General features: G+C 47.9%; 7 protein-coding genes across 7 annotated transcripts; 3 read left to right on the forward strand and 4 right to left on the reverse strand.

The window, feature by feature from the left end:
* Positions 1 to 92: 92 nt before the first annotated feature.
* HOO65_070412 (Sterol uptake control protein 2) lies at positions 93 to 1,870 on the reverse strand (the record flags this gene model as incomplete). Its single annotated transcript, XM_071004982.1, has 2 exons — positions 93 to 1,652; positions 1,802 to 1,870. 2 exons carry the CDS (start codon positions 1,868 to 1,870, stop codon positions 93 to 95), a joined length of 1,629 nt encoding a protein of 542 aa, XP_070857130.1.
* A 1,879-nt stretch (positions 1,871 to 3,749) lies between these two features.
* On the forward strand, positions 3,750 to 4,955 carry HOO65_070413 (Cystathionine gamma-lyase; the record flags this gene model as incomplete). Its single annotated transcript, XM_071001323.1, has 1 exon — positions 3,750 to 4,955. The coding sequence occupies one exon, from the start codon at positions 3,750 to 3,752 to the stop codon at positions 4,953 to 4,955; it is 1,206 nt and encodes a 401-aa protein (XP_070857131.1).
* Positions 4,956 to 5,320: 365 nt separating this feature from the next.
* HOO65_070414 (uncharacterized protein) lies at positions 5,321 to 7,321 on the reverse strand (the record flags this gene model as incomplete). Its single annotated transcript, XM_071004949.1, has 2 exons — positions 5,321 to 6,837; positions 6,907 to 7,321. 2 exons carry the CDS (start codon positions 7,319 to 7,321, stop codon positions 5,321 to 5,323), a joined length of 1,932 nt encoding a protein of 643 aa, XP_070857132.1.
* A 7,059-nt stretch (positions 7,322 to 14,380) lies between these two features.
* On the forward strand, positions 14,381 to 18,988 carry HOO65_070415 (UPF0592 membrane protein C7D4.03c; the record flags this gene model as incomplete). Its single annotated transcript, XM_071001324.1, has 1 exon — positions 14,381 to 18,988. One exon carries the CDS (start codon positions 14,381 to 14,383, stop codon positions 18,986 to 18,988), a length of 4,608 nt encoding a protein of 1,535 aa, XP_070857133.1.
* Positions 18,989 to 22,583: 3,595 nt separating this feature from the next.
* Positions 22,584 to 23,706, forward strand: HOO65_070416 (Monothiol glutaredoxin-7; the record flags this gene model as incomplete). The annotated part of the gene is made up of 2 exons (XM_071005089.1): positions 22,584 to 23,214; positions 23,324 to 23,706. 2 exons carry the CDS (start codon positions 22,584 to 22,586, stop codon positions 23,704 to 23,706), a joined length of 1,014 nt encoding a protein of 337 aa, XP_070857134.1.
* Positions 23,707 to 23,967: 261 nt separating this feature from the next.
* On the reverse strand, positions 23,968 to 25,146 carry HOO65_070417 (aldo/keto reductase; the record flags this gene model as incomplete). Its single annotated transcript, XM_071005074.1, has 3 exons — positions 23,968 to 24,333; positions 24,460 to 25,031; positions 25,095 to 25,146. 3 exons carry the CDS (start codon positions 25,144 to 25,146, stop codon positions 23,968 to 23,970), a joined length of 990 nt encoding a protein of 329 aa, XP_070857135.1.
* A 544-nt stretch (positions 25,147 to 25,690) lies between these two features.
* Positions 25,691 to 27,535, reverse strand: HOO65_070418 (Pyridoxal reductase; the record flags this gene model as incomplete). The annotated part of the gene is made up of 1 exon (XM_071001325.1): positions 25,691 to 27,535. The coding sequence occupies one exon, from the start codon at positions 27,533 to 27,535 to the stop codon at positions 25,691 to 25,693; it is 1,845 nt and encodes a 614-aa protein (XP_070857136.1).
* Positions 27,536 to 27,543: the final 8 nt, after the last annotated feature.

Genomic DNA, 27,543 nt, shown 5'->3' on the forward strand with positions numbered 1-27,543 from the left:
AATAATAGTAACAGCGACGTTAATGGGTCGTCAAGAGCTTGTTCCTCTCCTCATGTCACATACATCTTCTCTCCCCTACCTTGCATGCCCCCCTATGGGCAGTCCATGGACATGTCCTCAGCCCCAGGCATCGTCGACTGTGGTGGGGGCGGCGGTATAGGCGGTAACAGCGTATTCCGAGCCAGCAGGGGTGACATCATCTCAATCTGATGCACATATGTTGTTTTGGGGGCTTTGCCTCCCTGCTTGTTCTCCTCTGCCAGCCAATCCGACCCCCAGACATCTGGAGGGATGACCGGACCTTCGTGCAAGGCAATTCGTAGAGGCCACTCAAGGTGCTTCCACCATGGCGATGTGCGGTCAAACAATGAGGCAATTCCAATAATTTCCCGGCGCGGCACACCCTGCAGCCACCAGATACTGTCGAAGCGGCGAAGCAAGGCAAAGAAACTAGCTAGGAGAACCAGGGCGCGGGGACGGCGCATTTCTATAAGATCAACAAACCTCTTAGATACGGAAGCAGGGAATGCAAGGGCTGCGCCACGTGCTGACGACGAATGGGCCCAGTTTAGTACAGAGGCGGCATGATGGTATGCTTGCAGCGTAGCTTCTTTCTGGGCGGGATCATCCATATTGACTTCACTCTCAAGGCCTTCAAGAACAGGTCCGAAGAATGCAGAGTCCGTCCGCATATCCAACTGTAAAGCTGGCTGCGCGTCAATGACGCTGAGGACAGTCCTGCTATTCCGAATCCACGGCCAGCTCGACGCTACTACGGCTTTGACGCCTTGGAAAGCGTGAAACCATGACAAGGGAAGGGTGTATGGGCTTGACGAATTGCTGTGGTCACTCCCAGGCTCGTCTCCCGTAAATACGCGAGTGGCTGTTGATTGCAAGGCAATAAGTGTGGCAGTCAAGAAGAGGGCTTCCGCATTAGCCTCATTGATACCTTCGCTCAGAGCTTGACAATACTGGGCAACCGAGGAGGCCATGTAGGCATGTGACGCTTGTACCAGGTGGCGATCATAAGGACCCAGCACGCGCATGTGCAAGGCGGTGACGGCCAATATTGCGTCGGCCAGATATGGTGCACCATTGAAAGCCAGTCTTGGCACCTCATTCATCCAAACATCTTGAATCATAGTGGGGCTTATCGTCAGGGTTTTGGAGGTAACAGTGGTATAATGATGCATGAGACGCATGTCTAGGAGTCTGTGGTTCGGCCCGAGTCCCCCTAGAGGGAGCTCTGGTGTTGTTGGAGTCTTGTATAATGCCGGCACGCTAGGATAAGTCGGTATCATGGTGTCGTTGATGACGCTTACCGAAGCCCTTGCCGCCAAAGAAAGCAGTGGTGATGGCGGGGTACTTGCGTTTATAGGTATGGGTATGGTTATGGGTTGTGGGCTAGACAAGAGGGCTGGGTCCAAGGTTTGAGCCCAGTTAAGGCCCGCAGTCAGACTGTCGTTCATGAATAGAACGCTGGAGGACGATGTTGAGACAAGATCAGAGCCGATACTGGCAGGAGTTTGAGGAGTCGAGGCGGCAAGCGGCGTAACAGCAGCCAAGATTTCTTCGACTACGTCGGGGTTTTCAAAGTCGCATACGACACCGTGCTTGACGCAGTTCCCACAGCGCGGGTGCACCTCATCGCACTATATATACACATAAAGACAAGGAGAAAAGGTCAGACACCAAGGTCGTGGAAGGAATAGTTAGGCGAGGGTGTAGAAGGGCCCGGCCCAGGCGAAGAGGAAAGAAGGAAAAAGGAGATGGGCGAGAGCAATGACAAAGCTTATCTCACCTTAATCTTTCGCAACTTGCATCGCTTGCAGCCGGCCCTAGATTTGCGGTGCGAGCGCCGAGGAGGCATGGTCCTGTCCTCTTTAAACAAGGCAAGGACAGGCGGTGTCTCTGGGAAACGTTGGGTAGGGGGAGGGGGGGGGAGGCTAGGTCGAGGATATAGAGGAGAGAGTGTCTAAAGCCGTTTTGCGGCTGGCGCACACAGTATTCCGGCTGTACTTCGAAGCGTTTCTTAGTCAATGCAACAACAGCTCTCTGCAGCTAGTTATGCTGTCGTGGTCGTCTTATGCGCGAGTATAGTTGACGGCCTTGCACTGCGAGACAAAGCACGGATGGAGTGTACTGTGTACTTTAGATCGTTGAGTGATGCGTAGAAATATCGAGGTAAAATTATGCGACCGGTAGTGTCGGTAACAAAGGGAGACGGGTCAATCCGAAAACGAGGCTCGTCTCACCGTGCCTTATCCATCAGTATGGAGCCAAAATTTGGGGTCAATGGGGCACAGCGGCAGCATATGTTGAATGAAGCAGCGTAGTTGCAGAGTATATGAGCACAAGGAGTTGAAGCTTGGCCACAGGGAAACTAAAGCTCTGACGAGTCAAGATCAACAGAAGGGGTCTGGAGCGCAGAAAAAGAAATCTCACGAGTCAGAGCAAATGAACTAGAAAGGAAAAATACCCCCAAGTATGAGACACAGGACCGCAAGACTGTTAGGGTTGGGTGAGTTCGTCTGAAGTGGCCAAGCCTTAGGCTAGACTACCAACGATATCTCTGGAGTAAACCTTATTGGCTGTCGTCCTACGGGCGGATTAATAAGCATGATTCCGCTTACTGTGTGCTGATTGACATGTCAAGCAGAGGAGAAAAAAGAAACGGAGAGACGAAATCCATAAAAGCCCCTGAAACTGCTCTTGTTCGCGTTCGTTTTCGGGATTGCATCGTTTCACAGGCACAAGAGAGAAAAAGAGCAATGGAGTAGTCAAGTTGCATTGCATTAACCCACAACATATTTAACCCTACGGCATTCACAACCCTATTATGGGCTAGTTTGCAACCCTAGCACAAGTAGGACCCTGCATTTGTTTGTTTATGCGGCACAGAAAATTTTATTCATGTTTGCTTTTTCTAAGCCACTAAATGGCGAGAATCTCAACAGATCAACTATGTATGACGTCATCCTGCAGATGTATAGAGGGGTAGACAAGGGCATATGAAAGAATAATACGCCTTTTTTATTTTATTTTTTTTAAGTTCTTTTGGTGTCGGGAAGCGGGATACAACTGACTAAATACTCGGCCAACTCAACTCCTGATTATCAAGCTTCTGGATATTCTAGAAGCGAAGGAGGCGAAACAGGTAAGCCTTACCAATAATGTCCTGGCTAGTTACTAGTTGTCTAAGCACGCCATTGCTGAGTCTTTGAAACCTGACCCGGCTACGACTTCGTGCTAAGTTACGCATGGAGGAGAGGACAAGTGACAAATGACTTTAGGTGTTTATGAAGGAATAAAAGGAGCGGAGAAAAAAGAGGGAAAAGGAAGAAGGGAATGGAGGAAGATAGAGAACAAAAAATAGAACAAAAATTCATCTTAGTGAGGTCTAGTTTTTTAGCTGCATCTTGAACATAAAGCCACTACTTCGCCCTTTTTTCTCACCTCCACCTTACACCTAACAACCCTTCCCATTGCTCTTGTCCTTTGGTCTCGCTCTCAACTAACTTCTTATTGGAAAATCAGATCCTAAACTTGCGACATTGATCACGACATAAAGTTTCATCTTTCCATAAAAATACCGGTCGTCCTTCATCTTTCTTGATCTTGTTCCCTGGGTGTATACGCTTGGCTTTCAACTAGCTTTTCTGTATCCCACTCCCCTTCGTTTTTTTCCAACAACTTACGTGCTCACGTCCCGCCGTCCTTCCTTCTCTCTCACACCTCACTTAGCTACCATGACTGTCGGTGCTTCCCACAACAACTCTACTGCCCCCCGTGGCTTTGGCACTCTGGCAGTTCACGCTGGCAGCCCCCACGACCCAGTAACTGGCGCTGTCATTGAGCCCATTTCGCTGTCGACCACCTATGCCCAGACTGCGCTTGGCAAGCCTGTTGGTATCTACGAGTATGCCCGCTCGTCCAACCCTAACCGTGACAACTTCGAGACTGCTGTCGCTGCTCTGGAGGGTGCCCAGTATGCCCTAGCCTACTCGTCCGGCAGTGCTACCACTGCCAACATTCTGCAGTCGCTGGCTCAAGGCTCTCATGTTGTCTCGGTCTCTGATGTTTATGGTGGCACTCACCGTTACTTCACCAAGGTGGCCAATGCCCACGGCGTCACTGTATCCTTCACCCCGGCTATCGAGGCTGACGTCACTGCTCTGATTCGTCCCGAGACTAAGCTCATCTGGATCGAGTCGCCTAGCAACCCCACCCTCAGCTTGGTCGATATCCGTGCCGTGGCTGATGTTGCTCACTCCAAGGGCGTTCTAGTTGTTGTCGACAACACCTTCATGTCACCGTACGTGCAGAACCCGCTAGCCCTGGGTGCTGACATTGTCGTGCACAGCGTGACAAAGTACATCAATGGCCACAGTGACGTGGTTATGGGAGTGGCTGCTTTCAACTCGGCTGAACTAAAGGAACGTCTAGGCTTCCTGCAGAACGCCATTGGCGCCGTCCCTTCGCCCTTCGACTGCTGGCTGGCCCACCGTGGTATCAAGACGCTGCACCTGCGTGCGCGCGCCGCCACTGCTAATGCCACTGCCATCGCCACTGCTCTGGAAGCTTCGCCGCTAGTGATATCCGTCAACTACCCCGGTCTTGATTCACACCCGCAGCGCGCCATTGCTAAGAAGCAGCACCGTGACGGCATGGGTGGTGGCATGCTGTCGTTCCGCATCAAGGGTGGCCATGCGGCTGCCGAGCGTTTCTGCCAGCGCACTGGTATCTTCACTCTGGCCGAGTCCCTGGGCGGAATCGAGTCGCTAGTTGAGGTTCCTAGTGCCATGACCCACGCTGGTATCCCTAAAGAGCAGCGCGAGTCGGTCGGTGTGTTTGATGATCTCATCCGCATCAGCTGCGGTATTGAGGACGGCGAGGATCTCGTCAATGATGTTCTGCAGGCTCTGGCTAAGGCTGTCGAAGAGACCGCCAAATAAGAGCCTAGCCAAAAGGGCAACTACAAAGGCGGTTAAGGGGTCATCCAGGGAGATGTAAAAACAACTAATTGCACAGCATGATATCAACGATGTGCCTTCACATCTGGCTCGCGGCTTAGTAAAAAGTTCCAGTTATCACAGAGTTTAGCGGATGTTGGTTTGGTTCTTCTTTTGGTTGTAATTTAAGCATTAAATTATATAAGGTTGTTTTACATCGCTGTGTATATTTTGCTGAGGAAAGAATATGGTTATTCGTTTACTCGCTTTCTCACATGATCTACGCTATGGATGGCAAAGTAAGTATGTAGCAAAGCTTACAATGTAGGCTAGCGAGGCTAACTTGGATCCCAGTGCAAAAATCACTTCTAGTTATAATTGTAGTTGCTTTTGTTAGACAAGAGGTGCATCATGCGCTCCCACGCCATATTAGCTGTCCCTCCGGTTGAGTTTGGGAATACTCCATCAAGGCTTTGCTGAGACCGGCAACTTGGTGTGACACCTCCACTGTCAATATAGGAATCATGGTCATATTCCTGTGGGGCAATATCTCCATTCTGTGGGCGCGGCTTCAAGTTTCCAAGGATCCGTTCGTCGTTGTCTGCAGAGTATGGGAGGAAAACATGACGGCCTTCGAAACCATGATCTTTGGCTATTAGAGGTTGCTCTATGCCATTGACCACCTCTGAAAATATTTGGCTTATTGTACGCCCTGCGGTCATACCCAGATCTTGATGCAATTCCGAGAAAGCACTACTTGAAGCAGCTCCATCTCCCGGATGAGAATTCCCAATTCCAAAGACGCAATAATCTAGGTTAGATGCCCGGCAACGCTCCAGGTTAGGCAGATTCTCGCGGAGAAACATGGCTACCCAGATATAGTCTTTCTGGGGTCGCACACCAGGAAAGCCAATCCATCTCTGCTTAGGAATCCGTGAACTACGCAATACTCCGGAGTCTGGTAAGTCCTCGTCTTCAATGAATAGCGTAACCGTGTCCAAGTAAAGCTCTTTTAAAGAAGCGCCAAACGCGACAATGGCATTCTTAAAGAAGCTTGGGAAAATGTTAACATGGCGAAGCTCTAACGATGTCAAGTTTTCCAAAGTAACAGAGGGATTGGGTAAAGCCCGGCTAGCCCACAGCTCCCGTGTTTCTGGGATCGGATAGAACATGTGAGAAGGCTCTACTTCCATACCATGCCGGAATATTTGAGATAGGCATAAGCTTTCTAGTCCTGGCGCATATTTCATCAAAGGCCATAGAACCGTGTGGCTGGCATTAGGTTGGTATATAAGGGAAATTTCGATGTCAAGATGCTTGAGGTTTCTCATTACTGTTCTCATGTTCTTGTGATCCATAGGGTTTCTCCACAACCGATGCAGAACTGTTTCAAACATGCCAGTGATGATGAGTGTTTCCAATTTGACTTCAGAAGGGTCGTTACCGGTCACCTTGTCTTCATCATCGCTATGAATGTTCTCTTCCTCTAAAGAATCAGTAACAACGTCGGCCTTATGAAACGGCCGGTCCTTGTCGCCCGGTTCTGCATTATCGTCAGTTGACTGCCTTCTGTGATGCCGAATGCATCTGGCCAGGCACAAGAGTATGTTTCCCAGAGCAAACGTGGCAATGTGTGTTTCATCATCATATTCCATACGGGCGAGGGACTGTGGGAGATCAACCCTACAACGGGACAAAGCAAGGCTGTGAGCGAGAATTTTCTTGAGCACAGCGTTGATAGAATTGCCCGAAAGTGCGTTTCCCTTTCGCTCCCGATATCTTTCGACCTCATAGTCGACAGGAAAGTACCTGAGTTCCATTTCGTGAACTTCTTGCAAGACTTTAGGGTCAGGGTGTGAGAAGTTTTTAAATTTATCATGGTCACCTGTTCTTATTGTTTAGCAAATGTGCACGTCATGCAAGGTTCCGGGAACAACAGCTTGATCATACTTACATTTGTGTTTAAGAAGCTTCAAGTTAATATATAAGTTGCGACACAAGTGTTGGACTCTACCAAGGGACTCCCATATCCTGCGATCATAGGCAAGCTCGTGCAAATACGCAAAGTCTTCATAGTTGATCTTGAGGGCAGTGCATACTTGGGACCTTGTGAAGGCGTTCCATTTCCTACATACTAAACGGAGACGCACCGACTCGCCTGCATGGTCTGAAGTATAAAAAGCCTGAAAGATCATAAGCAGGACTTCGTCAGGCAAGCCGTTTATGAGATCTCGCCTGAGGGCCGAGTCCGGATCTGGATTTGTCGCCGAAGCTAAGAAAGCCTCGCTTGAGGGCGGAGCAGAGGCGGGGTCAGGTGAACACAAAGCTTTGACGGGGAGCATTGATGATGCTGATGCAGGCCCACTCATGATGGCAAATAGAGGAAACAAAAGTCAATTTTGTTTGCCAAAGAAGTATGTACGTGGGGATATGTGCAAAATGTGGCGCCCAAGATTGTGCTCAGCCAGATACAGAAAAATTCCGGAAGTACAATGGAGGCTGTTGAGATGAGGAAATCGCGATCGGCTGTTCTACGTGATACCGCTGGCTTGTTTTGTTTACTGTACATGGTTGTCCAGCTGGTGTCTTATCGATAAGATATATTTTGACTAGTGTGGGGGCGATCCTATTGATAAGATATCCAGTCCGCTTAGTCATCACAAACAACAAAAATGGGTCCTAAAAAACAGGTACAAAAACTTTTTCTTCGTCTCCCAATATCCTAAACAAATTCTTTCCTTTGCATCATCTTCTTGCTCTTTTCCGGAATCATTTGGACTCTGTCTCGGCCTTTCTATCCTGGGGATGAGGCGTCATCATCGCCTTCGTATCTTGGGACAAATATTAAGTATGAACTGGACTTTATTTCGGTCCAGGCTTCGTTTGAGCTTACTCTTAGTCCATTTCTCGGTTTCTCTTGCTTGCTACGCCCGCAAATGAGAACTCAGAGGTCGCTAATTCCCTTGAAAGCCACTCGACATCGACGACACGGAATCGAGCAGAAGTAAAACAAATCATAACTAGTAACTTCTAAACGTGACTTGCGGCATATTGTGTACAGCACGGAGCTCTCCATGCTCTATTGCTGAAGGAATTTTACTAGTGCCAAGATAAAACGTGATCTTTTTCCCCTCTATTACCAAACACGTTGGCTACGACTGCTCTCTACGGCCGATGTGCATGAAAGACGGGAAACATCATCTTCACCATGTCCAAATGCGTCTCTAACCGGCGTGTGTTTGTATGATGCATTTACTGCACCATATAACAGGCATCATTCCCCACCCATTTGTTTCAACGCCCTTGGATGCAACGTCTACCTAATTTGCCACCCTCCCACTACCCGTCATAGATATCAATCCCTATGCGGGGTTCGGCCATTGTAACTTTTGCGACGAGGTAAACTCCGTCTCAATAGGGCCCCTCCTCGTGTTGATCACTTTACTAGCCTGCAGTGCAACGTCCTTGATGGTATCTGGGAGGTTGGAGCATCCAAGGATAGGAGAGTCTGGATTCTGACTACATCAGTATGTGCAGTGTGCAGTACTTGGCTAGGAGAGAGGTATATGCAATAGGCGTGCATAGTATATATATATACATACATATACCCTATATGTAGTACGGCCACAAATACTCGTCTCCAACCTTGGCGCGGCGTATGGTGGTATATTACACGGTACTTGTAATGTAAGCTCCTGTTCATCTTGCAAGGAGTACGCATCAGCCCCCTTCTCATTTTGAGCTTTTCAGCTTGTAAACTGATGGCTTTCCGGCTTAACCAGGCTTGGGTGGTACCAGTGCCTCCTACAACCATTTGTTTCTCTTGACCATGATAACAGCAGCGCAAGGGAGGGCTGAGATTGCGGCTCCGTAACGAGTCTGACAAACTAGCAGTTCTTCCCCATCCTTGTTGCTTGCTTTGAGATGCATAGATTTGAAGCCTGCTGTGAATGTCCCAAAGGAAGTCGGTGGACAACAGCGGTATTATATAATGCCCCCATTGTTGTGCAGGCGGTCAGCCCACGGACTAAACTTCCCAACAGTATTCTAATCATATTATTTTTTGTCACCACGTCTCACCTTACGAGGGCCCTTGTACGGCAGACCCAGGTCGACAGCAATCAAATGTAGCCTTAGGTCTCCATGTGTGACATACAGGACAGGACATACATACATAACATGATATGGCATTCAGCAAACAAGTCTCACTGTAATCAATAGTTTGCAGGCCATCAGAGAAAATCTCTTCCCAGCCACTAAAAAGACCATACTGTGAAGTCATCCTTTGGCCTTGCTACCTTGCAATGTATCGGCCGGTACAGCCTGATTTTCGTTGACCCTAAACTTTACAGACAACCCACCTACCTATATGAAAATGCAATGCAACTTTGGACTCTTTATGCCGCTGCACGCTGACCCGAGACCTTTGCGATGCACTTAAAATGTGCAGACCGCCTCGCTTACCTCACCAAGCCAACACTAAACAAGGGCACTTCTTTTTTTTTCCCTAAAGGTAGGGGGGCTTTCATCCAGGTGGATATGAGAACGGGCTGCCACTAGAGCCGAAATAGAAGGCTAGAGAGCGTAAAATTAAGAAATTTGGAAAGGTGAGGGGGAAAGCAATAGAGGAAAAGGCCATTGACCCAATTTAGCTTTCTGGGCAGTGAGTAGAAAATAAAAGAGCAACTTTTAGTAGACGCAGCAGCGTTGCAGAAAATATGGTATGTAATAATAGAGATAGTGGTCGAACGTATTTGGTAGTAAGCAAAAGCTACATAGCAAACAACCCCACAAACAACCCTCATTTCTTCTTCCCTCCGCTAACCCTTATTTCCTCTTCCCTATCCATTTCTTTGTCTCTTATCCCTTGTGTTGCCCCTGCACCAGACTACTTACCAAAATCCCACTTGGTTCCTAGTTTTTTCCCTAGCGGCTTAGCGTTCGGAAGCTGAACAAGTCCGTGGTGAAATCTAGTTTCTTCTGGGCTAGTCCCAGCTTTGTTTCTCTACTCTGTACGTTCTTCGTTGTGGGCCTGATTCGTAATGCGTGCAACGTGGTTTCAAGAGTCTTCGTCTAGTATTATGTGTATGTGTACGTGTATCTATACAGTAGCTCAAGCTAACATTGTCCGCACCTACCGAAGAAAACTAGCATCTCTTTGGCTAAAAATGCTACTCGTACGAACTCGGCGATACGTATTACGTTACAAACCACTATCGGCTCCTCCCCCTTGAATTACAATGTGAAATAGGCCATAAGAAGCTGAAAACTTCCGATATACCTACCCCCTTTGACCTGCAGTACAAGGCCTTCCAGTATGCATCATCTTGTACTATGTATGCAATATTACTTCCTATAACAGAATCTAAGAATCCATGGCCCGCAACCCCGTGGCCTTGTCTGTAGGTTCACATGTACCAAAGCACATACAAGAGATTCGTATCGCTTGTAAGGGGTTGTTTTGGTTTGATAAAGTTCTATCAGAAAAAAAAGAGACCCCATTAAACAGCGCTCGTGCCACATAGAGGCCCTATGGGTGAAAATAGACCTGTAATTCTAGGAGGAGACGGATTGGCTATTCACATGATGAGAATCCGAGTATGGGTTGCATGCTCCCCTTTTTTGCAGCCCAATCTCATACGATCAACTGCTTCTTCATAAGTTCGCAACAGGACTACAAGAAGCATGAAGTTTGCCTTCAGCCCATTCCGGCTCCATTTATATGATTGTTCGCCTCTTTAAGGCTGTAAACACGAGCCTTCCTATGACGGCGTAAAGCTTGGACCAAATACGGCCTTGCTCTCACCAGAACGCCATGGCCTATGATATCATGGGAAATCCTTCGCATTCACGAGACCGAGGTTTTTTTTCTAGAAACAAAGATGCTAGAAAATTTAGGCAAGGGGAAGACAAGAGCAACAGAAACGACACATGAGGAACGAGGGTGAAGAATTGCATAAAAATAGGAAGGGAAACAACAGATAAATACCCTCCATCGGCAACATGCAGCAACACGATTCATGGAGAAGAAAAAAAAATAAGCTTACTCCACAGCGCCGGATACCCTCTACTACCGAATGGGTAAACAATGAAGGAATCAGACCCCTCGGCAACTCGCAAGATCCATAGAAGATGAGAAGATATGGTACCCATTGTTTTGTGTAGTGCGCCGCAAAGGAAATAGAAGGTTGTGGCTTACTATTTACCTACATACATACATACATACATACACTTGTAGTCTCGTAGTCTCTGATGTTTGCTAATACTTGGCTGCATACTGTAGCTCGCACGCAGGTGTTGTAGCACAAGAAAACGCCACGCGAACACAACACCAAGCCTCACATCACATCACGAGAGGGAAGAGTCACGGTAACTGCTACAGCCAATGCTTATCTCAACTCCAAGCTAGGAAGGCACTTGCGCGACTGCCCCCCATAAAGATAGCTGTAAAGGCGAGGCTATAGAATAGCCTCGCTGTCCTTTCCTTCTCGGTGCATCTCATGAAAATTATCATCTGTCCTCCACGACTCTATTTTTTTTGTTTTTCTTAACATCATCATCATCGTCATCACCGCCGTCAGCAGTCATCCCATCAACCCAGAATATCATTCTTTCTTTCTATTTCCTGGCCTTTTTCCCGCCCTAGTGTAATCGTATGCTTCATATCGTTTTCTTCCGTACAGTCCAAATTCTCTGTTTTTGCTCCCGCATTGTTACAGCCCATCAAGTTACTATTTTGGTTGCTTCAGGCTGTGCTATTAGGGATTGCCGTTACTTTTTTTACTCTTTTTGTCCCCTTCCTCTTTGTTCCCTCCTGCCTGGCCCTGCTGCCCCTTGTCATTCCGTTGAAGGCTATCCCTCAAACAATGCAATCTGTTTGTATTGAAAGCTGAGTTCTCGTTTACCCAAGACTACTCACATTTCAAGCCTTTGCTTCTTCTTTTTTGCCTCCCTTCTGTCGTCTTCAGTTCTACTAAACTAATGCTCTATTGTCGTTTTCTCTGTCGCTCTCTTGAAGTCTGGGTCTAAATCGATTTAATTTGCCCATTACCATTTGTTCTAGGCTTGATCCAAACGGCCTGAACATTTTGCACGGGCCTTGCTCTTGCTTCACCTTTACTATATCAGCCAAATCTTCCTCATTCAAGCAACGTCATCTGCATTCTTCCAGCTTGTCGGACTTACTTTCCCATCTTTGTCGCCACCAAAATTATTCCAACTTCCGCTCTATCCCGCCTGCATCTCAAAAATACGATTTGCTGTTGTCAACTTTGTCCTTCGATTTGATTGGCCTTCTCCACATTCGCTCATACACAACCACGCTGCAAAGCACTAAACAGGATCCGCTCCAGTTCTTCTTCTTGCTCTTGGCTCATGGGCTTATTGTTTCTCCTGGTTGGTTCATTCGTTTTCAGGACTGTGGGTGCAAGCCTAGCTAGGGGTTATTGTGTATACATCATCCCTTGTGCTTAAGTCCAGCTTGCTAAGTCTCTCCATATAAACATAAGATCCTGTATGCAGTGCTTTTGTTTCCCAAAGCGCGACCAAAAGCAGAGATCTTGACAGATACTCGTCTATTCTGTATGCGCGTATACATATGCACGCACATTACTACGACTGCATATCCGTACATCTTCACGCAGTCCCGGTACGTACTATTGTCTTCTTTCTCTTCTGCCTTGTCAATATCTGTATTCTGCATATTATTCGCAAAACTCGGAGTCCGAAACCCCCCACCCCCCTTTCAAGACAGACCTTGGTATCCCATCAGCTTTTCTACAGCTCCTAGGTCTCACTCCTCACCCTCACTTCCCAGCCTTTGATCCTTTACTGCTGGTGTCGTTAGTTTACGGTTCCGCCTGCTGGGCCTCTTGCTACCCTCTGCTAGGTATGCCCTTGCTTCATGGAGCTGCAGTTGACCAGAAAATCCCCCTATGTCTCCTTTTAGCTGCCAACCTGCCTTTGAACCTTGCCCGCTATCTTTCAAGCAACATACCCCCGTACCCTAACATCCTGGCCCTGCCCTTTTTTTTTGATCATTTCGTCCAGCACAACTCCTAGTGGATAAACACAACTCAAACAGTGGCACCAAGACGTTCATTATTCTGGAAAATCAAGTTACAAACATGTGTAGCACTACATGTGTGTCTCCTCTCACAATAATAACCCCCACTACCATACTAAGTCGCCACTTCACTGCCGCATTTTTTTTTTTCCTTTTGCAACGTCTGATCTATGCGACCCACCTAGCCCTAACCTACCTTTCCTTGACAAGTGACGTGAGGCAAAGTTAAGTCCATTAAGTCAATGCCAAAGTGACGAAAAGTGAGGCTCTTCTTCCTGCTTTCCCATAGCCTTAATCCATTTTACACGCGTAGTACGCAGTCAAATTAATCCTTCCCTATCCATTTTCTCTCTTTTTGCTATTATCTATGATGGCCCAAGTCATATCCATGCCTTGTGCTTGAGCTAAATTAGTAGAAGACACGACAGAAACAAACGGAAGGGAAATGGGAGAGCAACAAAAGAAAGGGAAATCGGAGCTTTGACAAGTTTGCTGTTTCACTCAGTCGAGGGAGGTAATCTGGGCTGTTGTCCTCCTCTAAGTTTGATTCAAAGTTGTACCGATGGACGAGACAACCAGGCAAGACAATGCCTTTTTTTATTTTTATCGCCCACTAACGCATCTATCAATACTTTTTTTTCTGGTTGATTGTCTTGGGCAGCTCGGATCGCAGATTGTGGTCTGCTCCGTTATTCCTATTCACATTAGAGTCAAGGAGAAAAAAAAATGGTGTGCTCACACTTGCAACGCCTCCCAGCGCTTAACCTTCCTTGTCTCTCAAACTTCTTGTTCCTTGAACCATTCATAACGCTTTAAGAACTTTATGCCCCAACAGCTTGCTGGGTCAGAATGCGCTGGTGCCTGCTAGTGCAAGCATATACTCAGTCAGGATTGCGGTGGGTGGTCCAGAGGCCAAGAAATATTCCTATATCCCCTGGCCCTAACTCATCCCACCTGGTAATGGAGCTGAGCAGTTGCAGCTTGCTTTGTTTTTGATTCTTCACACTGGCAAAGCTTCCCTTCGTTTTCAACTTTGGCTTTAAGATTCTAACACTTTTCTCCGCCATGTATTTCAACTAGACGGTCGTTTTATTACTCGATTTCACAGAAATTTTCCATTCTTTAATCCCGTGGTCTTTATTTCCCATTCTTTTTATTTCTTGTTTCTCGACCAACCGTGCGCTCAAATTCATAGAGACCTCTTTCCTTGCTGCGCACCACACAATCTGCGGCATTACTGCATAACAAGTTGCTGTTAATAAGGCAACTCGACGCAGCACAACGGCGATCAAAGGACATAAAACATACGGAAAAATAATATCCTGAAAAATAATTCAGTATCCGCCTCACCTGCAGGCCAATCATGAAGAATGGTCCGACTACGACAGTGGCTCATGTGGCTAAAGAGACCTCATCCTCTTTCCCTACCACTACCACTGCCTCTTCCCTTTCGCCCTCTTCCAGTCCCTTCAACGGGTCTTCGCCTTCTCAATCTCAGACCTCTGTGACGCCCTCTCCAGCGCCCGTGTCTCTGCCATCTTCCTCAATAGACATTCTAAACCCACCACAATACCCTCCCCCCTCCCCTTTGTCCCTTACAACATCAGCCCGTCACATTGATACAACCTCTTCTACCCCATCTGTGCCAAGTACCACTCCACATATAGGTACAAAGAATATCAACACCGGATCTTTTTTACCAGCAAGCAATCTTTCTTCTTCTCCTGATTTTTATTCTGTACTAAAGTCCCTTGATTCTTTCGGCTCTTCAGATTTTGAGTCAGATTTTCTTTGCAGTTCTGGTTTCCTACCCAGTTCCTTTGCTACTACTCCTTCCTCAAACAGCGACTTGACTTCTGCTGTAACCACTACTACTTCCACCTCTACAAACACCAGAAGAAAACCAATATTCGCAGCCACGGGCTTTCCGGACCCTCCGTATATCCGGCCGACTACGGCACCACCAACGCTATCCAGCCCCTCGTTTTTATCTGAGACCAGCATCTCCTCCTTCGCGATTGATTTCAACAGCGAAATCCCCTCGTTTAACCATAAACCCACGGCTAATTCCATCTCGGATGTCAGCATAGAGTCCCAAGACACCGATACAAGGCCAGGCAATAGAAATTTTATTGACTCTGGACTCCCCACAACTACCTACCCAAAAGATATCCAAAGTGATAGTACTTCAACGCGCGACTCAGATAGCAAATATTCAGCCCCTACTGATGTTGCCTCAGCCTTGAGCATCTATTTGGCTGATCACAGGCTACCCTGTAGCAGTACAGGGCCACCCCTCACCCCAACATCCATCTCCATGAAGGGTCGACAACGATCGTCCACCACGGACCGCTCTCGTTCGTGGCTTACCTCTTCCAAGTCAGTTGTCAGTTTGCGCGAGTTCGTGGGCGACAAGTCTGCGAAGGAGAATGCGACGGCAAGCGGTAAATTTTCTTCTTCGAGCTCGAGCTCAAAGAAACTAAAAAAACCCGAACCCGGTTCGACTTCAAATTCTTCGTTTACCTCATCAGCATCTTCATCGACGGCAACAGCCACTGAAAACACAACACCAGCTTCCAGTACGCCAATAAAAACATTAAGCGAAGCTGTGACTGCAACCACTAGCGTTGCACCAGTTTTGGACGATAATTCGTCAGAATCTACTGACAGAATTTCCCGACGTAAAATGATGTTTGGAATTTCTCTTTCCCGAAATCAGTTTTCAGACTCTCGATCACCTTCACCGCGTCGTAATCTGACTGGCGAAGCTACGACCGCACACTCACAGTCTGCGCCTGATCTCCCCAGCTTAGACACATCGCCTTCCTCCCTAAAACTACGACCACCAACCCGAAAAGGGACTGGGTCTTCGGTTACATCACAGGGCAGTGACGTCAAGCCGTCAAAAACCTTTGGTCGTGCGGGAGGCTACTTTTCACGCATGAAGCGGCCTGGTGGAGTTTTTCGTCTTGGCTCGTCTCAACTCGACAACTCTGACAACGTTAGCAACACCTCATCAGCACCTAGTCTTGGCCCGCCGACTTCTAATGTTACGGCTGGTAGCACAACATCAAAATCAGCCTCAATATCGGAAAAAAGCAACGCTACTGTAACCGACGATTCTTCCTTCGAAATGTTACCCTCACGCCTTCCAGATCCTCTCAAGGCCTCTTTCCGTGATCTTGAATCTGAGGCTACTAAGTTTGAAACCAAAACTTTACCACAACGCATGCAGTCCGTTCGTACTACAGTGCTTCCTTTCTTGCAAAGAAATGGAAACAACACCTCACACAAAACTATATGTTTGGAGGATATGGAATCTCGTGCTAACACTCTGAATCGTTGGTGGACATTGCTCCTGGATCTCTTGGATGGGAACAGACACCAGCCTATTGCTGGGGTTGATCGCTTGCCTTTGGTCGAAGCCGTCACGCTGATGATGATGCGCCCAGAATGGCGTCAGACCACTAGTTATTTCATGCCGCTTCTTGAAAGATGTCCTGGAGAGCGTGTTCGCGCACGTTCTTGGACTAATGCCAGCAACTCAACATTAAGCGACAACGAAGCAGCGTACTTGATGGAGTCGGCTGAACATAATATTCGAGCTATGTTTATCGCAAACCTGGCTCGTCAATTGGAGATCGTCACGGACAAGATGTCTCAGCGTCATGCTTCGCTAGGTATCACTAATTTTTGTGGCAAGGCCTTAGCTTACGGCTTTTTCTTTGTACCTGGCGCAGCTGATGCGTTGGTCCAGTTATGGGGGTTCAAGAGCAGCCTTATCCAACGTGTTGCAGACCACTTTGGACTTCCTCGCCGTAGCACAGGTGAAAGCGAAGATATCGTCGCGTTGTTTCCTCCTTACCTGGGCCGTCTTGGGTGGACTTCTGTGCGCTCTGTGGGAGCCATGTTAAAGAAAACGCCCAAGATGCCCCCAAATATTAGCAAAATTCAGTGGCGTGGCCCCTGGGTCAATCGGTGGCAAGGGCGGGACACGGACGTATTTTTTATTTTTGTCAAATACTTCCATCTCTTATCACAAGAGTTCATGCCTACTAATTTGCCCCTTGTGGAGAAAGCACGCTCTCCAGGTTTTGTTCTGGTACACTCCCAGCTCTTGGCCATCCTTGATGCAACCATCAATCGACATGCAGTTCTTGAGGCGTATGCTGCGGGGCCCATGCCTTCTTCGGCTGCTGGAGCTGATGCTTCAGGAACGGATGCTTTTTCTGCGTTCATACCGTATGGTGCAGGCCCCATGGACCTCATGAAGGGTATGTCAGAGAACCGGAGCTTGAAGTTACTAAAGGACTTTCTTTCTGAACTCTCGCCATCCATGGCTCAGGCTAAGCGTGGATTTGGCGAAGCATATGCAGCCCTGATGAAAGCCACAGCGAGCACAACATCTCAGTTCAATCAAGCTGCCTGCATTACGCTTTGCGATTTTCTAGAAGAAGCCCTTCAAATTTATGACTCCCATGAAGAGCCTGGCAACCTGGCAACCGAGTATATCGATTGGGAGTTCTGGATGAAGGCAATGCAACTCATGCTCCAATCACACAACACCATGATCGAAATCCGAGGCCTATGTCTGGTGTATGCCATCTGGGATATCATTGCACGCCAAAGTAACCGGAAAAAGATGTTTTGCATGAACTGGCTTTTGTCAGAAGAAGTATTTGATACCTTTTTCAACAACTGGTGTCCGATGGTACGGGCCTACTACATGCGTTTGCTATGCTGGAGAATCTGTCGCGACACAGGCAGTGCCAATGAAGTTGATGCTCAAATCTTTGTAACAGTGTCCGAGCGTCTTAAGACGACGTGGGCACACTACTTGCATTTGAAGAATGAATCCGAACTCAATGGCACACGGCTACCCAACTCATCACCAAGTCACCCATCCCCCGGAAAGAAATTCATGATCATCAGAACTGAGGTTCACGTCGTACAGAACGGAATGACCATGGGCTTTGACTCGGTTGGCCGCATCCCAAATATTGAAGATACGACTCTTCCTGAAGATGTCTTTAACAATCTTGTCCCTGCTGCTGTGGACAAACCTGCTGATACCAAGAAACGCTGGTCTCTCGCTAGCATTGGAAAAGCCCTTCTTGGGGGTGATAGCCATAGTAGTGAGGAATATGCATCAACGCTTTCTAATCCTAATAACAACAGCAACAAAAAGGCCTTGGCCCGTCCCAAGTCTGGTGGGAATGATGGTCCTCCCCCTCCACCACCCAAGGGGCATGTATCCTCTCCATCAGACGCCTCCTCTACTGGATCTTCACCCATGTTCGACGCGCAGCGTTATGTATTCCGTTTCCTGCTCAATTGGCATCCACACGCATGCATGGCTGCACCAGAAATGGCGCTTGCTCGTCCTCGCCTCCCTGCACCTGCTCAGGCTTGGGTTAGCGCTCGCCGGAAGAGCGGCAGTCAGCCTCCTGTTCCAGCTGGCCTACCCCCACCAACTAGGATGGTATCTGGAATTTCTAGCGGTGGCCTTATTAGCGAGGCACGTAACGCCGATGCCGACGTTGTGCCTGAGACCGACTCAGGCCGTAACTCTATGTCTGGTCGTATATCTGGGACCGAGTCTCCTGCACGCACATCAACCCCCCAGACACCAACTCCACAGTCACCGAGTAGCACAGACACCCCAACCCCAACACAGTCGCAGATTAGTCTTAATAGGTTGTCACTGACGCTGTCTTTGGGCGATTCCTCGCTCCATTCCGCCTCGAGTAATGGCCCGCTATCGCCCGCCGATAAGCCGACGTTGCCGCTCAAACCAGGTGGCATTTATGCTAAGCGGGCGGTGTACTCAGGCAGAGCGCTGGCTGAATGGACGCTGGTTGTGATGGAATGCAACAACTTTGTTGAACGGCGCCGCGATGAGGGGGTACTAGGGCTAATTGATGTGGAAGTGCCTACGTTGACTCTAGAACCGATGCGGCGTCCGGCATGAGTAGGAAGGAGTACGTACGATGTTGGCGCCTCTGCATCTTGCATCTTTTTTCATTTTTTTTCTTCATTTCCTTTCAGTTCTCTATGCTTTGAGGATGCTCTTATGCCAATGCATTTGCATGTATTTGGAGCGCGGCTTTTTTCTTTCTTTTTTTATCCGTTCCCTTTTTATATATCCTACACTCGTTTGATGTCTCTTTAGGACTATCAGGTAATGTGTACGGAGGGTCTTTGTTTTGTTTCCTTTCTTGTTTAGAAGCCTGTGAGTTTGTTCTTTGCCTTTTCTGTGTTTCTTCTTCATTGTTTATGGTTCTCTCCCTATCTTATTTCTTATCCCTTTCTCTCTCTCTCTCTTTAAACGCATTCAACATCCAATCGATATCTACTGAAAGGGGAGAGTGAGAGGAGAGAGAAACTTCTTTTTCGGAGAACTACTCTACATCGATACCAAGTCCCAAAAGGGGTGTCTTGTTTTTTTGTTTTTATTATCACATCACATCCTTTTTTCTTTTTGCTGGCTACGGCTCTTGTTGTTCCCCTTTCATCATTTTGGGCCTTTGATTTCTGTTGGTATTTCTTTCTGGGTTGAAAAGAAACAAGCTGATTTGACCTTTTGCGTGATGCTTTTTTGTTCAGGGGTCGGGTCTTTTTCTTTTTCTTTCTTCTTTTGCTTCGTTATTTGCATCATTGACTCTAATACACATCCATCCTTCGGTTTTTTTCGCCTTTTGATCTATCTGTATTCAAGATCGTGAATCTAGTGTGTTGTTTGATGGACAACAAAACAGTTCGTTTATGAATATGAGACAAGGAGGTGAACCATCACATGATATTCACCTGTTGCCCGGATAATCTGGAGAAGAGAAATAAGCATAGCGAGCTGATAAGAAGGGGAAGGGGGCTACATGATAAGGAGATGTGACTTGTATCATGTCCTTGAGTAGACCGGGAGAGAGAGTTAGAGGACGAAACTTATGTATAAGAATAAGATAAAGAAGACTGGGTTAGTATCTCGTCAGACATATCGGGTCATACTAGTAGCTGTTACAAAAACAATGAGCTTAGAACAAAAGCAAAAAAAAAAAAAAAAAAAAAGTAAGCTGGTTTTCTGGTTGTCCTTGAGTTTTTTTTCGTGCCTGGCGTCTCGCCTACTTCCCTTGTCGCAATGCCTCTAGGCTGGTAAGCCAATGAACCGAATGAACCTAACCTAATACCGCTATCAGGCATCAAAAAATCAATATCAATATGGGCTGTGTTCACTGGTAGAAGCACACTTTGTCCAGGGGTTCAACAGAGAGCGGGAAGGGTTTCTGGGCTTGGGTCTGGGCTTTGGGGACCGTGCCAACTTGCAGAAAAAAGACAAGGGGGGGGAGCAGGGGCGGAAAGACGCAGCATTCGGTTGGACTGGATTGGGAGGGAAGATGGCAAAAGCAAAACATGGCAGGCGAATGCTGTATTGCATGGCTTGTGCTATGGGGGGGGTTGAATGTGTGACATGTTCTATGGGCACATAACGGAGGCCTCTTCTCTCTAGATGATATCCAATATTTAACGACAGAACGACAGAATGTAGAACGTAGTATGTACAACTAATGGTAAACTGCAAACTAAGCTGCAGCTGCAGCTCCTGCATCCATCAGAATCCAGATTGATATTTGTGGAACAAATTTGTTGAAGAATTATGAACGCGTGGATGTCGTGGTTGGCTAACTGATTTTTCTTTTTGTTTTCTTTTCTTTTTTTGGGAGAGAGAGGGGGAAGAAAGACAAGAAAGAACCCCAAATAAAACGAGACAACAAGTAGACTCTCCCCAAGAAACATGGAACTTGAGGCGCTTCTAGACTGCAATAGACTCTCTAAGGTGGGCCTTGGATGCTAGGGTTGGTAAGTCTTCTGTGTCTTTCTGTGCGCCCTGCAGGGGCCTAGAGTGCAGATCAGGTCACCTGAATAAGCACCAAAGTAACAAAGAACGGCTGTCGGTTGTCAATACAAGACTGAGAATGTGGGTAAAAGCCATGGCTCATCAGTTTTTTTATTTTCATTTTTTGGAGAGCAAGAGGGTGTGTGTTAGCGAGCTGGTTGATTGTCTTCTTCCGGGGGGGGGGGGGGGGATTTGTCGACTGCCCTGGCCTCTTCTTGTTGTCAAAGGGGGGGGGGGCTACAAGTTTCATTTCGGATTCAGCACAAGTAAGTAGCTTGTTAGGCAAGGCGAAGAAAGACACTAGGTTAGACTGATTAAACTAGAAATAGTAACGAGACAAGACAAGACAGTCCAAGTTCATGCTTCAGGCTTAATAACTCGGCTGGACTATTAACCTCGGAGTTTGAATATTGGACTTCCTTAGCCTCCATTCTCACGCCATTTTGCTGTTTTGCTACTGCTATGCGGCTGCCGTGTTCCTGCCGCGCTGCTGTGAAGCTGCTGTGCCATATTTGCATATAGATTTGAGATTGGTAGGCTCTACAAGCCCTGCGCATCTTGCACGCTGATTGAGTTGCTTCGGTGGGCGGCACGGAGAATTTAGCTAGCTTGTCGGTAAAGCGCAATTACCTGCTCTATTTACAGCACTTGCTCTTTTTCTTTTTTTTTTCCCTCGTAGAAATTCTTGGCTTGGGCCTTATTTTTCGTTCTTTCCTAGCCTGGTACACAGAAAAACTTGGCTGTTGCTCTGTCTCTTGTCCTTGACAATTCCCCTTGATTCCCGTCCTTTCCCTTTTTTGTTAGATGACAGCATCATCCATGTTCCGTGTGTCTCCAAAAATACAACTCACAGTAACAAAGTCCCGGGAAAAGAAGGGTGGGCAAGATAGAGAGAGAATGTAAAAAGTAAAAAAAGAGCATCTAGGTATCAAGGTGGTATTGGCCGAGATAGAGAGTGGCAGTACTCGAAGGTTTTAGTTGCCAAAAAAGGCTGAGTAGGGAAAGAAAGGAACAAGAGCATCCCTTGGAGCTCTGGGAGGGGTAGGGAGATGAAGAGCAAGAGAAAGAGAAGGAAGGCAGGACGGCTTTCTTTCCCTGCACTCCCCCAAGCTCCAGGGTAGTTGCATCGGTTCAACCCAACATCTCCAACTACCATATAAACATCGACATCACCTCGTTACTTTTGCCGCTGTTCTTTCCTGTTCTCTTTCCTTCCTCAGGCACTGTCTCCAGCTCTTCCTTCCTTGTCTTAATTTTTCCTTTTCTTCTTCTTATTCTTGCTTATTCTTGCTTCTTCTTGTTCCTTCCCTTTTTATAACATAACGGCACCTGACCTGACCACCTCTGCTCTGTTCTTGCCCAACCAACAGACCAATCAACATCGCCATAGTCATTTTGCCTTTTGTTGCTTACATCTACTATTTTCTTTGTATAATTTTTTGGTTCTTTTTTTTTTTTTTTTTTTTTTTTTCTCTTTTCTTGTTCACACATTTTTCTTCTTTGCATTAATTCTTTTTTTTTTTTTTCGTTATTTTTCCCTTTTTGTTCCTACCGTGAAGCACAGATAAATTTCCTTTCCTTGCATCACTTAAAGGATCTCAACCTACAAAATACCCTCAAAAAAAAGCCTTACCTGATATCGTCTTCCCCCCCAAACACCCTAAAAATGACCAAGATGCGCTCCTCTCAGCGTCGCTTCCGCTCGTACATCGTGCTAGCCTTGGTGGTCTTTGCTGTCTACTATCTGTCGCCGTCGCATTCCGACCCGCAGGACTTTTACCGCAAGACCATGCAAGCCATGGGTAGTCATAATGGGGGTAGCGGTAGCACCCGGGCTGGCAGTTACGCCTCGTCCGTTGCTGCCTCCGCCCAGGGTCCGCAGCACCCGCCCATTCCTGATGCCCTGGACCACAAGGAAACCACCGATGATGCTGATGCCAAGGTCGTTAAAGAAATGTCCAACCGTGTCAAGGATGCCGCCGCACGAGCTAAAGATGCTGCCAACAAGAAGTCGCCTTTGAAGCCTGATCTTCCTAGCGAGGTTGTCGGAGTCGGCAGCTCTGCTGGCGGCCAGAATGGCAAGGACAAGGAGAAGGAAATCGCCAAGGAAGCTGCTACGCACAACACTGACAAGGAAACCGTTATGTCGAGTGCACAGCTGCAAGACCAGAAGGAACTAGGAGGCGGTGGTAAGGCTATCGGAAAGACATCGGCCGCCACTTCGTCTCACAAGGAAGAAACTGAGGAGACTCCTCTACAACATGAAGCCGAGCTGGAGCTGACCAGCATTTTGAAGCGGGCACCTAGTGAGTTCCTCCCCCCCCCCCCCCCCCCAATCCTTGACGACTAGCCCCAGTGCATATCAGCATTGTTATTGCGTCAGTTCCTTGCTAACGGATTAACCCTCCCTTATAGTGATTATATTCTCAAAATCATACTGCCCCTACTCCAAGCGTGCTAAGAAACTGCTTCTCGAAACATACACCCTCGACCCCGAGCCGTACGTCGTTGAACTTGACGACCATCCGCTCGGCTCCGAGATCCAGGACCTCCTTGCCGAAAAGACTGGACGCAGAACTGTGCCTAACATCATGGTCAATGGAATTAGTATTGGCGGTAGCGACGATGTCGTGGCCCTCGATACAGCCGGTGAGCTGGTGTCCAAGGTGCTGAAGCTGAGTTCGGCTCGCAAGCTGAGCATGGTAGCCACAGCAGACAAGGCCAAGACCCAGAAGACGGAAACTGTCCAGAGCAAGAACATCCCAGTCAAGAGGTCGATCCGCGTGAAGCGCTTCTAAATCTTGCGACTACTTTGTCTTAATTTTCTTATTGTGTATATTGATCGGGCTCCTGTTCTCTTTGAGCCCAGGTATCTTTCTTCTTTGTCTCTGGGTCTGGCGTTTATATATACTGGCGTTGATTATGCTTTTGTCTTTCTGTCAATCCTACAATACGATATGTCTGCGGACAAGATTCTGTTTCTCTATTATCCTAAAATACCAGTCCCAGTCCTATGTAAAAATAATATACTTGGTGTCATATGTACTAAAGACTATAGTTTAAGTGTTGATCGGGGCACCCTCAGGGTAACGTCCTCCAACGACCTCGAACTCGGCCAAAATCTTGTCAATCTGGCCCACCTCTGCCTCGTCAAGCTCGACGGGTGCACAGTTCTCCTTGACGCGTTCAGCCGTAGTCGCTCCAGGGATAACAACGATCTCAGGCATACCAGGCCGCTTGGACTGAGCCAACACCCAGCCGAGAGCCAGCTGAGCCGACGTGCAGCCCTTCTTTTCAGCAAACCCTGCAAGCAGATCGCAGAGTTTAACATTGAGAGGGAAAGCCTCCTTACTGAAGCGCGGGAAGTGGTGTAGAGAGCTATCAGCGGGAATATCTTCCCACTTGCGGAAAGTGCCAGCGAGCATCTAGCGGGGTTAAAAAAAAGGCTGTCAGTACGGACTAAAGCGTGGTCATATGGGAGGGGGAACGAAACAGTGGATGTCGGATTGCGCATTTGCAAGGTATATGGATAGATGGTGGTAGAGACTTACTCCGTGGCCTAGGGGTGAATATGCTACGAGTGGAATGCCGTATTGCGCACATGCCGCTGCAACACCGTTGGTTAGGGGCTCTAGTGACCACAGACTTAGCTCGGCTTCCACAGCAGCAATCTTGACAACCTTGGCTGCCGCGTGGATGGTGTCTGCCGACACTTCGGAGAGCGAGATGCCACCCAGCTTGCCGGTATCAACATACTCCTTCTGAATTGTGCCGAGTGTCAGCTCTAGCGGCACGGTCGGGTCCCGCCGTGCGCATTCAAAAATGTCCAAAAACTTGCGTCCACCTAGGCCAGCTAAGATGTTATCGAGAGATCTGCGCACGCCCTCTGGAGAGCCATCAGGCTTCAGCGTTTTGTTGTCAACTCCGCCCTTCATCGAGAGCACCACCTTGGTTGCTGCATCGGGGTGGGCAACGAAGAAGGCCGAGAGAACGGTCATACTGTTGTATGCGGGAGTGCCGTAGAATTCTCCGCCATTCCAGAAATTTGCTCCGTTCGCTAGAGCAGCGTTCATGGCATCAACAGCCTGGGGCAGAGGACACGGGTTAGCGCGCCATGAGAGCCCTAGATAGTTGCGTTAGCAAAGGTGGGAGGACAGCCAAGGTTAGTCTGCCACATCAATCTTACCCATGAGACCATAGCCGACACGGCCAACTTCTTTTCCAGTAATAGAGGGCATTGTGAGAGCGTCGATATTATGCAGAGGATAATAGATGGGGATGTGAAATGTATTCTGTTGTTGCTGCCGTTATTGTGATTAATGTTGTCGTTGTCGTTGTTTTATATTCATAGTTTCGTCCTTAGTGGCGTGACTCCGCCTTATACAAGACATGTGAGAACTCGATGTGCTAGTGGCGGAACTACGCCATATGCTCTCCACAGGAATAGCTAGTTAGGAGATACCCGTTGAATGTGTATTGCAATAGCCTCCAACAAAAAGCCTACGGAGGGAGCGGCTAGTAAATAAATCTAAAGCTTCGTTGTCTGATACTGTCCATTCATCATCGACTATTACTCCGCAAAACTTCGTTTCTGCTGCTAACGATCCTAACGACATGGCCATTTTATAGCGTAGTATAGAGAAAGGGAAGAGTGCTTGTGAAGTCATCCCGAACCTCCTCTGCTAAAATATTAATCTTTGTTGCCCTTTAGGATTCTGTTGCCACCACATAGTTGGATGACTCCGGGCGGCCGGATAGAATACCTCCTCTCCTCTCCACCTTCTACATTTCAATCAATACATCTAGAGACGACCCCAGTTGATGCCCGCTAGAGCCATTGCTGATTCTAGCCAGAGAGCTTGTCGCTACTCCGCCACCCACTGCTTCGTTTATCAAAGTACTCGCCTCGGTATTCTCTTCCTTTGCTGCTAATTCAACGTGGCACTGCTTCTGCTTCTTGTCCTCCTCAGCCCGGTCTTCTTCAGCTCTAGACTTGCTTGTGAGCTTCTCAAGGATAGCGTCAAGTTCGATCTTGGCCCTTTCAGCGTAGTCGCTCGTTTTGTTCTGTTTCTGCTTTGGCTTCTGCCTCTGCCTTTGTCTTTGTCTCTGCCTTTGCCTTTGGCTGGTGTTGGCGTTGTCGTCATTGTCGATACTGCTGTTGCTGCTGGTATTGGTGTGCGTAGTGCTGTCATTAAGCTGCCTGGATTTTGTTTTGCCATTTTCAGCTCTGGGGTAGGCCTGGTGGGGTAGGTGAACGTATTGGACAGGAGAGTCGGCTAGATGCTGCGCATGCCGTCCTTGTTGCTGCTGTCCTCTATCAGTGATGTAACCCTCGTAGCCTTGATTTCCAGTTCTAGGCAGGTTGTTCATCAGGAAATACCAAGCAGGCGCCTCCTCTAGTCCAACAGTCTTGAAATCAGCCTCAGATGTAGGCATGTCGTGCCTATATATGCATTTCAGCCCGTAGCTACAGTCACCAGTTTGGCACCAGTTTCGGCAGTAGCCCGCCTTCTTTTTCTTCTTCTTCTTTTTCTTGCTGGATGTCTGAGCGAGCGAGGTATCTTCGGCTAAAGCAGGAGTTAGAGACGGTTCCCGCCTAGTTGGAGACGCGGACTTTGCATGCATACTTGGGAAGAAATCCAGCCCGGCCTCTGTATAGTGCATTGAGCTATCTAGTCCCGTACGGCTGGGAGAAGGCGCGTGGTTTTCATTATTAACTCTCGGAGATACCCAAGCAGTGGCTTCCAGGGCTAGAGGTTGAAGCCCTGTGTGGGGACATAGAGGAACACCCCCTTCTGTACCAACATGTCCTCCAGTACTGGCGGATACATCACTACCACTTGCAACTGAGTTTGCACTAGATAACTGTAGGCCAATAGTAGTCGGAACCAAGATCTCTGGTAGCTCAGGTTGCCACATACTCTGATGATGATTGCCATGGAGCTGGCCCTGGCGACCAAGCCGCGAGAGAGTCAGAAGCTCGTCATCGCTGTAGTTGCCACTATGGCCATCGCTGCCCTCGCCATGGCCCCATTTATTAGTATTTTTTATGTGGAAGAATATAGGCGTTGCGTTGTCAGGGCTCTCGCTGGTATTGTTACTGCAACCAAGGCGCTTTGAGTCAAGGACAGGAGAGATTGCATAATGACTTGAAAGTCCCTCCTGCGAGGAAGGAAAACTGGAGAGAGAAGGACTGGTTTTGCTGTCTTTTAAGTCATATTCCAAGTCGTCTTGAGTGTGAACGGATGACAAAGATAGGGCGTCATCTCTGTTATCTATAGCCAGTTTTCTCCGTTGCCAATCTGATTTCATACGCTCGGCGGCGGCCTGGTACAATGCCCTGTACTCTTGCTGGATGCCTAAACCGTATCCATTCCCAACTTTGCTGTCGACGCCTTCATAGCTAGGTGGTCCAGAGACATCTTCTAGAGGAACCAGCCCGACGCTAGTCCATTTATTAGGGCCTATGCCGACATCATCGGCTGGAATACAGCGGGGAAACCCTGGGACTGAAATATATGGCGGTAAGATGTCCAAAGGGATGAGAGGTACAAAGTAGGGAGGTTTGACTTCGTTGGTTGGCTGCCGCTGAACGCAGAATCTGAGGCTTTCAGAGACGGACACCATCGTGCTAC

This window comes from Ceratocystis lukuohia, assembly GCF_044167205.1.
Source record: "Ceratocystis lukuohia strain C4212 chromosome Unknown Supercontig7_pilon, whole genome shotgun sequence".
NCBI lineage: Eukaryota > Fungi > Ascomycota > Sordariomycetes > Microascales > Ceratocystidaceae > Ceratocystis > Ceratocystis lukuohia.